General features: G+C 47.4%; 1 protein-coding gene across 1 annotated transcript in view; it reads right to left on the bottom strand.

Moving 5' to 3' along the window:
- Positions 1-242: 242 nt before the first annotated feature.
- The window catches only part of efnb3b (ephrin-B3b), an 82,442-nt gene continuing 68,814 nt past the window's right edge, over positions 243-13,870 (bottom strand). Inside the window, exons 3-5 of the mRNA XM_085806228.1 lie at positions 9,395-9,487; positions 5,504-5,563; positions 243-1,156 (exon numbers count right to left, since the gene is read on the bottom strand). Coding sequence (XP_085662354.1) covers positions 723-1,156; positions 5,504-5,563; positions 9,395-9,487 — 587 coding nt within the window. The 3' untranslated portion in view covers positions 243-722. The remainder of the gene's footprint in view (positions 1,157-5,503; positions 5,564-9,394; positions 9,488-13,870) is intronic.

Below are 13,870 nucleotides of genomic sequence, written 5' to 3'. Positions count from 1 at the left end.
CCGAGGCCCCTGTTTTCTCAGGAGAAACAAACACAATCTAGAATCCTATTGGTGAGTTAGTGGCAGGGGCCGGTCTCTGGTTGGCTGATGGAGCACTGAGGGGCAGGATGGTGGGGTATGCAGGTATGGCCTCTGGGAATCAGAGTTCTCCAGCACTAAGTGGGTTCAAGGGGTGTAGTTTTTTTTCTTTCTTTTTTTTTGTTTTGTTATCGTTGTAGTTCTTTTCTTTTCTCTTTTTTTTTTGTCCCAACGCCAGGTCCATGCCCCTAGAAAAAGAGTGTGTGTGCTGCACATACACTCCGGCGTTTTTTGAGGGGACGACGACTCTATTCGGCACGGGTGGGGCTCGTTTAGCTCTGAGTTAACAAGAGGAGGGAGGGGGGGGGCACTCAGAGCTCTGGCCCAGCCGTGAGGGCCTTGTTAAGATGGGCTATGTACGGTTACGACATTGCCCTTAACACACACTTAGAGGCCCAGTCGTGTGAGAATGGGGTAGGGGGGGGGGGTTATTCAGCTAGAAACACAACTGTGGCCGGGGGTGTGGGCTCATGAGGCAGTGAGTGGGATCCGAGGGACAATACTGGTAGTATTGAAGAGGGGGGTCATGGTCGGAGCTGTGATGGCGAGCTTTCATCTGGAGCAGGGGGGGCGGGGGGGGCGTTGGTTGGTGACGGGTGGAGGGAGGTGGGTGTGTCCAGTCGGCCAGAGCGGGGGCGGCCGTCTCATACTTTGTAGTAGATGTTGGCGGGGCTCTGGGGGGGCATCTCCTGGACGATGTAGACGGGGTGGCCGTAGTCCCCGCTCACCTTCTCGTAGTGCGGGCAGTAGGCCGAGTCCGACGTCCGCAGGGGGATGATGATGTCGCTGGGCTCCGAGCCGTTGTTGTTGGAGCTGCTGATGCCGCCGCCGCCCCCCCGCTTGGGGCTGGTGAGCGAGGACAGCGACAGCGGCGGGTGGTGGGTGTCCGAGTGCTTGGCGTGCCGCCGCCGGTAGCACACCACGCAGATCACCGCGGTGACCAGCAGCAGGAAGGCCGAGCCGCCCGCCGCGCCGGCGATCAGGGCGATGTTGGACGGCTGGAGGGGCCCGTTCTCACCCCCGCCCTCGCCCCCGAAGGTGTTGGGCCTCTGGGACTGAGTGGAGTTCCCCGCGCCGCCTGAAACACAACACAACACAACACAACACAACCTTAGGCTACGTTCACACTGCATGTCTATGGATAGTCTCATTCATCCAGGTCATCCTTCTTCTCTGGGCAAATTGAATCGTTGGCAACTGGACTTGTATTTGTCTGGGAAGACGTTTCACCTCTTATCCAGGGGCTTCATCAGTTCATACGCAACAAGTCTCACACTCCGCACTAGCTAGGTCTAGCTAGGTCTAGCTAGTGTGGACTAGTGAGACTTGTTGAAGCCCTGATGAAGCCCCTTGGAGCTAGGCCTAGCTAGGTCTAGCTAGTGCAGAATAAATACAAGTCCAGTTGCCTACGATTCAATTTGCCCAGAAAGTCTGTCTTCAAAAGTCTTCACACTGCAGTTACAAGTGACCTGAATCCAATTTTTTCGCTCATATGTGACCCATATCTGATTTGCTTTTGACAGTGTGAACAGCACAAGTCGCATTGAATCTGACATTTTCGAATCAGAATTAGGCCACTTTCAAATGTGGTACAGAATCGGATACGTATCGGATTTTTTAAAAATGCGACCGCAATCTGAACAGCCAGGTTGCATTTAATGCGACTTTGACGTCATTCTGACCCACGTTGCACTGTTTTGTAAATTAATGACGAATAAAGTTGATTGGAAAAAAAAAAGGAACAGAATCAAAACATGGATATTGGAGCAAGGTTGATAGCGTAGTGGGGAGAGATGTTACTCTAACAAGCAGGAGACCAAGGTTCAAATCCAGCGTGAATTTCTTTTTAAAGCATTAAGCCATAAAGTCCTACAATACCGGTTTCCGTTGCCACGTTCGCTTCCATAAACACCGTTGTGACATGCGCATGCGGGTCACTTCAGGAGCGTGAGCTGTTCCCACAGCAATCCGTAAACAGGCCACATTTAAAGACGGAATGTGAACAGCCAAACAAAAAATCGGATTTGAGCAATAAATCGGAATTGTGCATTAAGACCTGCAGTGTGAACGCAGCCTTTACATCCACAAGCTGTTCTCACGCCGCGTCTCCCTCTGATTGATGTGATTTATAGACGCATATTAATCATCGCAAATATTACACAGCAATAACACAGCTGGCTTTCGCAACTTGTGTTTTCATGAGCTTTTATATAAACATACCAACCCTTATGGCTCTGCACCACAATAACATGAGTAATGGCGCTGGTTTAGATGTGCTAGTGAAGGCTGCGCAGACTTAACCCAGTGGAATGTAATAAGTATGCAGCGAATCTCACAGAAGCTTATGTGGTCTCTTTATTGATGTGATGAAGTGGACAGCAGTGCATATAAAATGAAGAGGAATGTCCATAGAGCCAGTGTGTGTGTGTGTGTGTGTGTGAGAGCTCTGTACAGTATATACTCTTGTGGACAGCCGCAGTATGTATCAAGGTAACACACTCTATTTCCCTAACCTTAACAACTGTATTTACTTTGCGTTACGGCGAGCCACATGAAGGAGGCGCCTCCCCGCTGGCCTCCCACCACCAGACCACACACACACCCGGCCTGCCCCGCTGGCCCTCCAGCCTGTCTGTCTGTCTGTCCGTCTGTCTGTTTATCTGTCTGTCTGTTTATCACACCGTCCGTCACTCACTACATCTCTCTGTCTGTGGGCCGGTTGCTCTCTCTGTCTGTTGTGTCTCCGTCTGAAACCTAAGATCTTCACAGCCTCGGAGCTCACAGCTTCCTCTGTGGGAGGTTGGGTCAGTACTCAGCAGGTGGATGACGTGTACGTGTGTGTGTGTGTGTGTGTGCTATGGCTCAGACGCCGGACCGTGTGAATGTGTGTGGCGAACTGGTTAAGGCCGGTAATACGAGTCCCCGCTATACGCAGCCTTTGGATTGGTCCATCATTATTCTTGGCACACATCCCCTTCTCTTCTCCCTGTCTGTCTCTTTCTTGCATCTCCTCGCTCTGTGGTTCTCTCCATCTTCAGGTTATTGCAGCCGTAATGACCTACCTTGCTCTGAGCTCAGCGCCTAGCAACACACACACACACACAAAAAGGTATGGACAGAGACAAACAATGCGCACAAACACACCTCGTCCCCCTGCTGCTCGGCCCCCCGTTGCTCCGGACCGACTGGGAACACGGCACTAATGCCGGACGTCGATTACACTCCCTTCTCCTCCTCTGCTTTCTTCCTCCCTCCATTAACCCAACATCCCTCATTCTCCATCTCCATTATGACCACCGCCTTTCACCGCTTCTCTTTATTATATCCTCTTCCTTCGCCTCCTCCTCCTCTCGCTCCCCCTATTTGCTACTTCACACTCCCTCCTGCTCCTTTTTTTATCACACAAGTTCAGACTTTGAAGCATTCTTTTTTCCCCTCGCTTTACTTCTTTTTTTTTTATTCCTTGGACAATTTAACCTTAAAGAGAGATGATGGACAGATCAGCAGGTCAGAAGTGAAAGAACAGGTCAAGGTGATAACACACTCTTACCCTTGCTGTCCTTTCCTTTGTATTTCTTGAATATAATTAACATTTCAGGTGGAGGTGGTTGGTCTTTGCACTGTTTCTTAATGTGAGAGACACTCAACATCTATCACATGTCTGTCTCACCTGAGAGAGGGATCCTTTTTCTGTGGTTTTTCCTCCTTCTCTAAGGTCAGACTGTGCTGTGATGCTGCACAGACTTTTAAACTCTTCTGGGAAAACACGTGCTTGGTGATATCTGACTGCGTAAACAACTCTTTGATTTGGTTTTCTGCGGGTTTCTAAAGCCTTTTGTGGATGTGTTCCCATCAGCACCGCTTATATGAATAGGTACATGTGAGGCTGTGACAGTGTTGCATAATTAGCACCAGTAGCTGGGATGCATCATGGCATTTCATTACCGCTTCCCACATAAGGTGGCATTTGTGTTGTTTTTTTATGAATTAATTTGTCTCTTCCTATCCATGTGTAATGGAGACCAATGGCCCCCATCTGGGCTCGCAGCAGGAGCAGGGGCGACTGCCTACACTCTATGACACCCTTGCTTTTCCTATTCTACTGTTTGTTTGGGGTGGGGTTCCTAATAGACAGGCAGCTGGAGGGGGATTCTTACTCTCTGTAGAGGCAGTGTACTAGAAGTAATGTCTTTTAATGTGTCAACTTCATCACTTTTTTCAAGTGCATGAGCTCAAAAAACAAGCAGCATGTGCAGAGGGAGCTGAAAATGTGCATCTGCACGTGAGAATCCTTCATTTGTGGTGTAAAACTATTATCTACTGTCAAGTTGCATACGGTGCCAGGCGGTGTCACAGTGAATAACCGGCGACACTCCTCTGGCTGAGATGATTTGGAGTAGATTCACATGGGGATTAGAAATTCTGTCATAACTGTTGTGTCAGGAGTCAAAACAATTATTTCAGACGTGTGGTTAAGTGTGTGTTAATGTGTCCTTGTCTGAGAGTCAAAAAAAAGGGTAAAATCTGTGTGATGTAAATCAGCTGTAGTGAGCTCGGCGCTGTTTGTGTCATTGTAGTAAAAAAACCCAACAATGCTTCACACCAACACTTCTCACCTACAGCATGTGAGGTATGGACCAGCGATTGGGCGATGTGTAAATGCCCCGGTTCACACATTCGGTAAAGCGCGAGAAATTTCACTACCCAAAAAAAAAAAAAGAGAGAGAAATGAACAGAGCTGAGTGAGTCGTGTTCTTTCTCCTCCACTGAATGACTTTGAGGTAGAGCACGACTCCAGCCTCTCTCCATTTTCATCTCCTTGTTCTATTCCCCTCTCCTCTTTGCTTTTCAATTATTCTTTTCTTTCTCCTCCTTATGTGCCTCCCACTTCTCCCCACTCTGCTCCATCACTCCCTTACGTCTCCTTCCTCTCTCCCCTCATCTTTCTGTAATTCCCATCCTTCTTTCTTTCTGTCTGTCTCGACGGAACTACAGAATCCAGGCCGCCCAAACTAATGACAATAATAACTCTCTGAAATGTCGCCGCCGGTCTAGCCCTCTCTCCTGCTGCCCTATCTCCTCTCTCTCTCTCTCCTTCTCCTCCTGCCTCTGTCTTCCTCCCTCTCTTTTTCTTGTCCTTCTCCCAAGGTAGCTATTAGCCATCCATTCCCCGCCTGCAGCACTTAGCTCGGAGGGCCGGGCGCAGAGATGAGGAGAGGGATAGAGAGCAGAGAGCGAGAGAGAAAGATATGGAATTAAATGGAGAGATCCACAGATGTCACCGCTGCACATTCTCCATCTGTCGCCTCCTCCCTCCCCTCTCCCTGCTGCTTTTCTTTTTTATCCACCAGTCTTTGCTTATTCCCTCCATCCATTTTGCCGATGGATCTGCCGTGGATTATCTCCTTTCCGTTTCACTTCTTACCTGGGTTTCTGCTGGTGGTGCGTCCCGCTGGCTCCTTCTTCGGCGGCAGTCCATATGGGCCTGAGGGAGGGGGGGGGGGGGGGAGAATAAGGGTGGAATATGAGTGGGATGGCAGAACCACAGAGTCTGCCTCGACAACAGCCAAGGCTCTCAGAACCGCTCCCAATAAGTGACATTAGCAAAGAGAGCGGCAGCCAGACAGAGAAATGGAGACAGAAGAGGTTTAATAAAGGATTCCCTCCCCTCCTCTCCCATTATGGGGGGGGGAACACATATTGATTGGGCTTCTCTGCGCTGTGTATGAGCACTTTTCCATTTGTTTGAATGGGGAACTAAAGAGAGGCCGTTTGTTGTTTTGGCCAGAGTGAATTTACACAGGGCCATAACGGCTTGTAATCTGTAGTCGCTAAATCAGGCCATCTGTCTAGCAAGCCCTGGGTAATGGTGATGGCATTAAAGAGCGTTTATGTGACACATGCAAAACGCACACACGTGCACAACGCGCGCACTCACGCGCACAGATGCAGCCATTGTAGAAGTGCCACTCCTCGCAGCTGAAAGAGATGGTTCAGAAAAAAAAAAAAACTCATTTTGTTCACTTCTGAGCCATCTGGCCGACGGTGGGCTGCAAGGATGGAGTTTTACGGTGACGATTCATCGCTGCAGTTTATCCGACACTTTAAAAAGGTCTGTTAGTGGTCACTGCGGCAGCAAGGACCACGGGGTGTGTACGGATGAAACTGCACAATAAACCCACAAATGCGCACTGCATCACAAACTGGTGAGTGGTGTGTGTGTGTGTGTGTGTGTATGTGTGTGTGTGTGTGGAGCCATCAACCTATACATACTGACATTTAGAGCAGTGTAAAGCTATTGGCTGGCAACTCCCTCGTGACAGCCCACCAAACAGAAGTTAGGGGTGGTGCTGTCTGGATCAATAGGAACTGCTGTGTGGTCAGCAGGGGCGAGGGGAAGGAGGTTGAGACTGTGTGTGTGTGTGTGTGTGTGTGTGTGTGTGTGACAGAGACAGAGAGCAAGCAAGATAGATAAAGAATAAAATAAAAGAGGACAGGTCAGTGTATGTGTGTGTGGGGCAAGGGGGCGAGTGTGTGTACGGCGAGTGTGTGTGTTCCTCGGAGCGGAGCAGAGCGCCATATCTCATCAGAGATCACCATGAGGCGGCACGCCGCTTATTTAGACGACAAACAACACAGACGTGACCTTTCAGCCACATAGCAGATAAGATGGAAAGACAGAGGGAAAGGAGGAAAATAACAGGGAGGGGGGCGGGGGGGTGGGAGCTGTAAGGAGAGATGACCAGCATGCAAAGTGAAGGAGAGGTGATGAGGACAGGGAAAAAGGGAATTTGAAAAGGAGGTGAGCGATGTTGCTTAGAGCAGTGGTTCTCAACATGCGGTCCGGGGACCACTAGGGGTCCTTGAGAGGGTTCAAGGGGGTCCCCAACTTTTTCTTGAAATTCTACCACTTTTTTTGGGAGAATTTTTATTATTATTATTAGGTTGTTTTTCTTTTTGAGAATTTTACCACTTTTTTGTAGAAAAAAAACAGGGACAGGCAGAGGTAAAGAAAAGTGACAAATGACAAGATGTGTGCGTCTTAGAACTTAATAAGGTTCTGTAAAAGTGTGTGTGTGTGTGTGTGAGGAAAGTAGCGTTCCCGTTGCCTATGTGGTGAAAGAGCCAGTGTGTGTGTGTGTGTGTGTGTGGTGGAGTTTCTATTGAGCTGAGCTGACTGTGCTGATGTTACGGCCTGATAGAGCCACAGCAGCGCCACTTTGAGAGCACCTACAACACACCAGGCCTGATAACACCACACAGGCTGGAGAAATAGAGGTAGACAAGTGTGTGTTTATGTGTGTGTGTGTGTATGTGTGTGTGTTAGGGGGGGTGGGTGGGTCGTGTGAAGGACAGGTGCCTATTATGTTGTTGGAATGTGCAGGTCAGTGAAAATGCTTAAATGAGCCTTTCTCTGCTGCTTTCTTTCCGAGCCGCCTGCATGCGAGGGTCATTACCTGTGAATATTTTCCAAACAAATTAGAAGTGTGTGCAGCTATGAGTCATTAAAAATCACTGACTGTGTGCTTTAACACTGAATGGAGTCATTTTGTTATCGTGCTGTAGCTGGCAGGTCTGCTGCGTGGGGAGGCCAGCGTGTGTGTGTGTACGGACAATCCAGGTTGCATGTTATGCGCTCATGTCCTTGCATGAGTGAGATAACGCTTATGCCTGTAATGTATATACCACACAGGGAAGAGAGCGAGCTTTGTGTGTGTGTGTGAGTGTGTGTGTCCAGCATGAGACAGTAGCAGTTAAAAGGCAGAGTGAGAAGGGAGTCAACAGGGCTCATTAGAGCTGACTGATCCCACACTTCTCTGCTGTTCTCACCACTTAACGAGCCCTAATATGCTCAGCCAGAACACACACACACACACACACACACACACACACACACACACATATAAAGAAGTGATGTATGTGTGCGTGTGCATGTAGAGGAACATGAGAGAGAGAGGGTTTAGAAGTGGAAGGGGCTGCATGTCAGATAAGGTGCGGTAATGAATGCGCGGCGCTCGGCACTGTACAGATGGGAGATGATGTGAGATGCGGTGGACTGGAGCCAATGTGTGTTAGTCACACTGTGTGTTAAGTGAGCGCTTGTGTGCGGTGCATGAATAACAATGTGTGTGTGTCATGAGCAAGAGAGAGAGGAGATGAAGAGTCCATGTGTGGATACAGGAACTCTTTTGGATGTAGCTACACTCTTCATACAGTTTCTCCCAAAGGTCTCAATGAAGAGATGGACGTGAGACCTTTCTTATAAGCTCTAGTACTGTATTTCTCTGTTCTCTATCATGATCTGGTGTACTTAATATATTCATTGTCAATTGTTTTACTATGAGTATTACACTTTTAAAGGTACATTGTGTAGGAATTACTCCCATCTAGCGTTGCGGTTGTATATCTCAAGCAACTCAATGGTATTTTTCATGCTGCATTCACGTGAAATTGGGCAGACAGACGACAGCCGCTGCACGTAACGGCATAAACAAGCCTCTATGTAAACAAGTGGTCCGTCAGCACGAGGCAAAACAATACACGTGACAATATGTTGTCATGGCGATGTGGTATTGTTGACCTGACCCACGTTTTACCGTCTTTCTCTGGACTTCTGTGACTAAAATGACATCTGGTTTGTTACCAACGGCCGTCTGCCCGACTGCAGGTGAATGCAGCATCAGTGTAACGCTCCATTCCCTCCTCACTGCGTTGCCGCGGTGACTTTTCACAGACGCCACCTCCACCTGAGCCGAGAAGTTACACTATGTCCCTTTAAGATGTTACACCCGTCCTATATGATGACCTTTTGGTCTGATGTGACTGTTTGGGTTAAGAACCTTGCTCTATTTGTATTATTATTGTAATCCTCCACAGTCTACTACATGACGGCCTTTTTTGGCCTGAGGTTCAATGATTTTTATAGTGTTTTTGTGACATGATTGTGTGACATAATGTATTTATTTGTATGCACTGAGAATATTTGTACGTATCGAGGTCATGGTATTGAGGCTTGGTGTTAATTCTGTCACCTGTAAGTCAACAGCTGCATGTTATCCTCACCTGATCAAGTCATGTGACTAGTAGCATTTAAGATGGCTACTCACAGCTATCCTACTGTCTGACGAAGAGCAAACCCCTATTGCTCCAAACGTACGTCACAATGAATTATTTTTCTGTGGATACCAGTTATGCACATGGGAGAGCTTGTGTGTGTGTGTGTGTGTGTGTGTGTGTGTGTGTGTGTGTGTGTGTGTGTGTGTGTGTGTGTGTGTGTGTGTGTGAAAGCAGAAGAAAGTAAGTTGAGAGGACTCACTCTGTCCCACTTTCAGGACCACCTTCATGCCTTGCGTGGCACACACTCCTCCTCTCATGCTATCCAGGCCTTGGCGTGTCCCATCTGACGTAGCTGCAGGGATGGAAACACAAAATTACACAATTAGGTAAGTAACAGGGTGGTACACACATACACACAAACACAAATACACACACACGCACATTGGAAACCCATCTGTTAAAGCCACACAAACTCACTCGCTCTCAATCTATAGCCGACGCCAACAATAGCTTCTATTCATATGGTCAGCCATTCCAGAGAGTCAGCCAGTGACATTTGCAGAGGCAGCGATTTAAAACTCCACCAGAAGCTCTGAAATGTCAAACTAGGAGGCGGCAGCGCTTTAATAAGTCCTCATTTAGCAGTCCGCTGGAATTCATTAACACCCCCACCACACGGCGTGGACTCAACCGCTTTGCAGTCAACTGCAATTGCTGCCCGGGCTGGAGAAGTAACAAGAGGGGGGGGGGGGGTAATCTAGAGAGGCAGGGGCTGGTTGACGGGGGAAAAAAAAAAAAAAAAGAGGGATGGTAATCCAATCAAGGGCGCATATGAAATAAAATGGAGCCCCTGAGACTCAAAACACAGTGTGTAGACAGAGTCTGGACCTGATTGGTTGGAATACAGACTGTGTTGAATGAGTTAAAGCTCTAATTGGTAATACCCCATTACTAGCTCTGCTTATGTTTTAATTAAGTGAATTAAAGAGAATTTTCTTATTTAATACTGAGGGACTGATGTGTTAATGCAGCCAGTGAGGGATTTAATGTGCGTTTCCAAGCTAGAAAAGCCTTTCTTGCACTGAGAGCAAAAAAAAACAAAAAAACAACCAAAATGCAACAATTGAATTGAAACAGAAGAGATGCAGTGTCAGACCTCAGATCAGCTTCGTGACCTGTTCAGGAGTCAGACACGTTTCTTTCTAGTGAGGCTGTGAGAGGCCAAAGGAGGTCAAGCAGTGCTGACAAAGTGCACAGGCAAGAAGAGAGGGAGAGAGAGAGAGTGTGTGTGTGTGAGAGAGAGAGTGGGGGGTGTGTGTGCATGAGTCCCTGTAACACTCTGACACTTCTTCTTACATAAAGCATGTCAGTGGATGCATTAAAGATCACTGGGCTGCGGGTCACAGAGGCTGCAGGGGGACGGAGGAACACGCACAGAGGGAAGCAGGATGGAGGGGTAAGAGGGAGGGAACAGGAGGGGGGGGGGGTTGTAAAAATAAGATGGGATATAAATATAAAGATGCACTGAGGCCGTGTGACAGGAGAGGGGGGGGGGGGGGGTAGAGAGAAGGTGACGAGTGAGGAGATGAAAAAGGTCTTCAAAGTGAGAATCACACCTTTGCATCTGATGCAGCATGGCTTGTGCAGCCGCTCTCCGTCCAATGTGTCCAAATGTTAACGGTGTCCAGCTATGACCTCACTCAACACTTACCACATCTCTCACACACACACACACACACACACACACACACAGCTCTATCTTTGTCTTTAAAGTTAGAGCAGCAGAGGTGCTGATGTGTGGCCGAAGAGCTTGATAAAAAAAATACAGTCAATATTTTCTTCCTCCTTCCCCCAGACACTCTGCACACACCACCCACCTGTCCTTATTTTCCCCATCATAGCCCCCAGCGCTAACCCTCACCTCCTCTCCTTAAAAATATATATATATGTATATGTATAAGAAATCATTTCCCCTCGCCTCTTCCCTTCAGGCTGTAGATTAGCCTGTCTGAAACCAGGCAGAGTCGCAGGGATGGGCCAGTGGCTCAGGAGAGAGAGAGAGAGAGAGGGAAGGATGGAGAAAGGGAGGTGTGAAAAAGAGGAAGCTTTACTCCCAACACCTCCCTCCCCGTCTTTCCCTCCATCCCTGCAGGATGCGGAGTGTGAAAGCGGGAGGAGGAGAGAAGCGGGCAGGGGGTCAAGGCGAAGCGGCAGCGCGGTGGGAAAGCTAGGAGACAGGGATGGATGGAGGGATAAAAAAAGAAGGTTTAAATAAAGAGCTGTGAGGAAGTTTGTGCACAAGTTTTCCCACTGTTTGTTGTGCTAAAAAGCTTTCAAAGATGTGACCCGTGTAATATTTTCCGTTACACTAATGTAGGTGGGCAATCTAATTTACTTTAATGGAGTCCAAATAAAAGAAATGTAAAAAACCTGCTCGTTTCGTGAGTTCTTAATCGTGTCACTTCAAAGTGCCTTTTTCTAAATTATCTCGATCTGCTCCTGTGTCGTGTCTGATTAAGATTATTAAAAGAAATCTGAGAAAATAAACAGTGAAATTAGAAATAAACAGCAAGTTTGAGCTTCTTCAGTCCACCTCCCTGTTACTTCTGTCTGACCTCTTAGAAGACTCATTTCACAAGTTTGAGAAAATAATTACAACTTTCTCATCAGTTGATGTGTCTCTATGTGGTTACAAAAACACTGTCACTGTAGTTAAATTTACAGCACAATAAACCAGACCTTAAAGCCACATCTCCTTCTATCTAATCAAGTAAGAGACACACACAGTCAATTATTTTTTAATTATATAAATACGTTGTTTTTTTTTAAAATTATTCTAAAGCAGAAAACTATAGTGACTTATGTATGAAACTGTATTTCTTGTCTCATGTGAGGCTGTTTTTTTTTTCTCTATGAAACTCTTCTGTACTGAATTACGTAATGATTTCACAAACTAATTCAATACATCTGCGCCACATCCCATGCATTTTTTAACACCATTAATTATGTGTTCCTTTCCTGAGGCATTACACACTCGAATACAAAGTTATGAAAATGAATGATGATAAGCATATTGTCTTAAATACCTCTAAAAAACACCAGAACTGAAAAAGAATATTCAGAACGACTTCATTATTTTACATTTACCCGCTTTACATGATTTTCCTCCAGCCATTCCTCTCTGTCTATATAAGGAACCTTAAATAGAAACTTAAGAAGGTGACATAAGAGAGATTACATGGTTTTACCCTCCACTTCATCCGAGGACAGGGGGTACAGGATGTGATAGAGACGGGCTGCAGGGCAGAAACTGAGTGCAGCCGCTCTGGCTGAAGGAAATGAAGGAAAGGAAAGGAGTAAATAACCTTAACTGGTCTGAAGGAGGAGGAAGACGATGACTTTTCAGAGAAATAACCACTGACACACCAAGGAGGACAAGAAGGTGACAGGAGACGAGGGAGGTGAGGAAGACGAGGGCGAGGAAAAGAGGGGAGGAGGGGGGAGGCGTGCGGGGAGCCGAGGCAGAGAGACTGATTGCCTGTGACAAGCTGTTGGTGATATGATGGGGACAGGAGACTATGTGAGACGATAGAGATGACCCAGAGCCCAGTGGACACAGAGAGGAGGAGGAGGAGGAGGAGGAGGGAAGAGGAGGATGACAAGATTCATAGAAAGAGGGAGGGAAAAGTTGGAAACGCAGATGAGTTAAAAACAGAAAATAAGGAAAGAGTTTAAATGACATGATAGATAGCAGAGAGGTAAAAGACTCTAATGTCTCCATTATGGAAAAGTGCAGCGGTAATGGATACAAAGAAGAGGGAGACACAGAGACTGAGAGCCCGGGAGCCAGAGTGGACCAGGAGAGCCTCCACAAATGTGATTTTGCAAATGCAAGCTATTTTTTTAACATCATAATCAACAGGTCACAAATATCACAAAGGCAATTTTGGTTAAAACACTGAACTGTATCATGACAAATCCTCTTAAAACCATTAGACATGTTAGAGGTGCCACTATTCCTGTGAATCTCAATTTCACAGGAACAAAGTGAACAAAGAGATCACAGCTGCTTTGTCCTTGGATGGAAAATATTCCCCCGCCCAATCTTGGTTGCTAAACATCACAAAAAAAAAAAATTTCCTCACACTTGAAGGGTGGAGGATGGAGGGTGGGTGGGGGTTTGGTGGGGGGGGGGGGGGATGCTATCACCAGATCAAGGTAGAAATAATCACAGAACATCTGTGAAATCCTGATGCGAGACGGAGATGAGAGCAGGGAAAAGATGGGGAGATGTAGGAGGTGGCGTGCCTCAAATCTTTCCCACCTCACTTAGGGAGGACTGGGAGAGATGGAGATAGAGAGTGAGAGATGGGGGAGGGGGTGGGGTGGAGGAGGAGTGTATAGAGCAATTTGGGATGAGATAAGATGAGAAAGGAGGGAGAGCAACGAGAGAGAAAGAGGGAGACATGGGAGGGAGAGGAGGGATGAGTAATTGATACAATGATCAGCAGTGATGGGGGGATGTGAAGCGCCAGAGGACAGAGGAGAGGAAGGGCGTCGCTCTGCCACCCTCGCTCGACAGGAAGACAGGAGGGAGAGGCGGAGGAAGTGGAAAAACTTAATTAATGAAATAATACTGCAGTCAACCTCAATCAGGCTGCATAGAGCTGGGACTGTACACACAAGGAGGCAGGAGGAAGGGGGGAGAGGAGGAGGAGGAGAGTGTATCTAGTCC

The sequence above is a fragment of the Trachurus japonicus genome, chromosome 18, assembly GCF_045865225.1.
Source record: "Trachurus japonicus isolate A0001 chromosome 18, Traja_1.0".
Lineage (NCBI taxonomy): Eukaryota > Metazoa > Chordata > Actinopteri > Carangiformes > Carangidae > Trachurus > Trachurus japonicus.
This window is presented reverse-complemented; position numbering and strand designations above follow the sequence as displayed.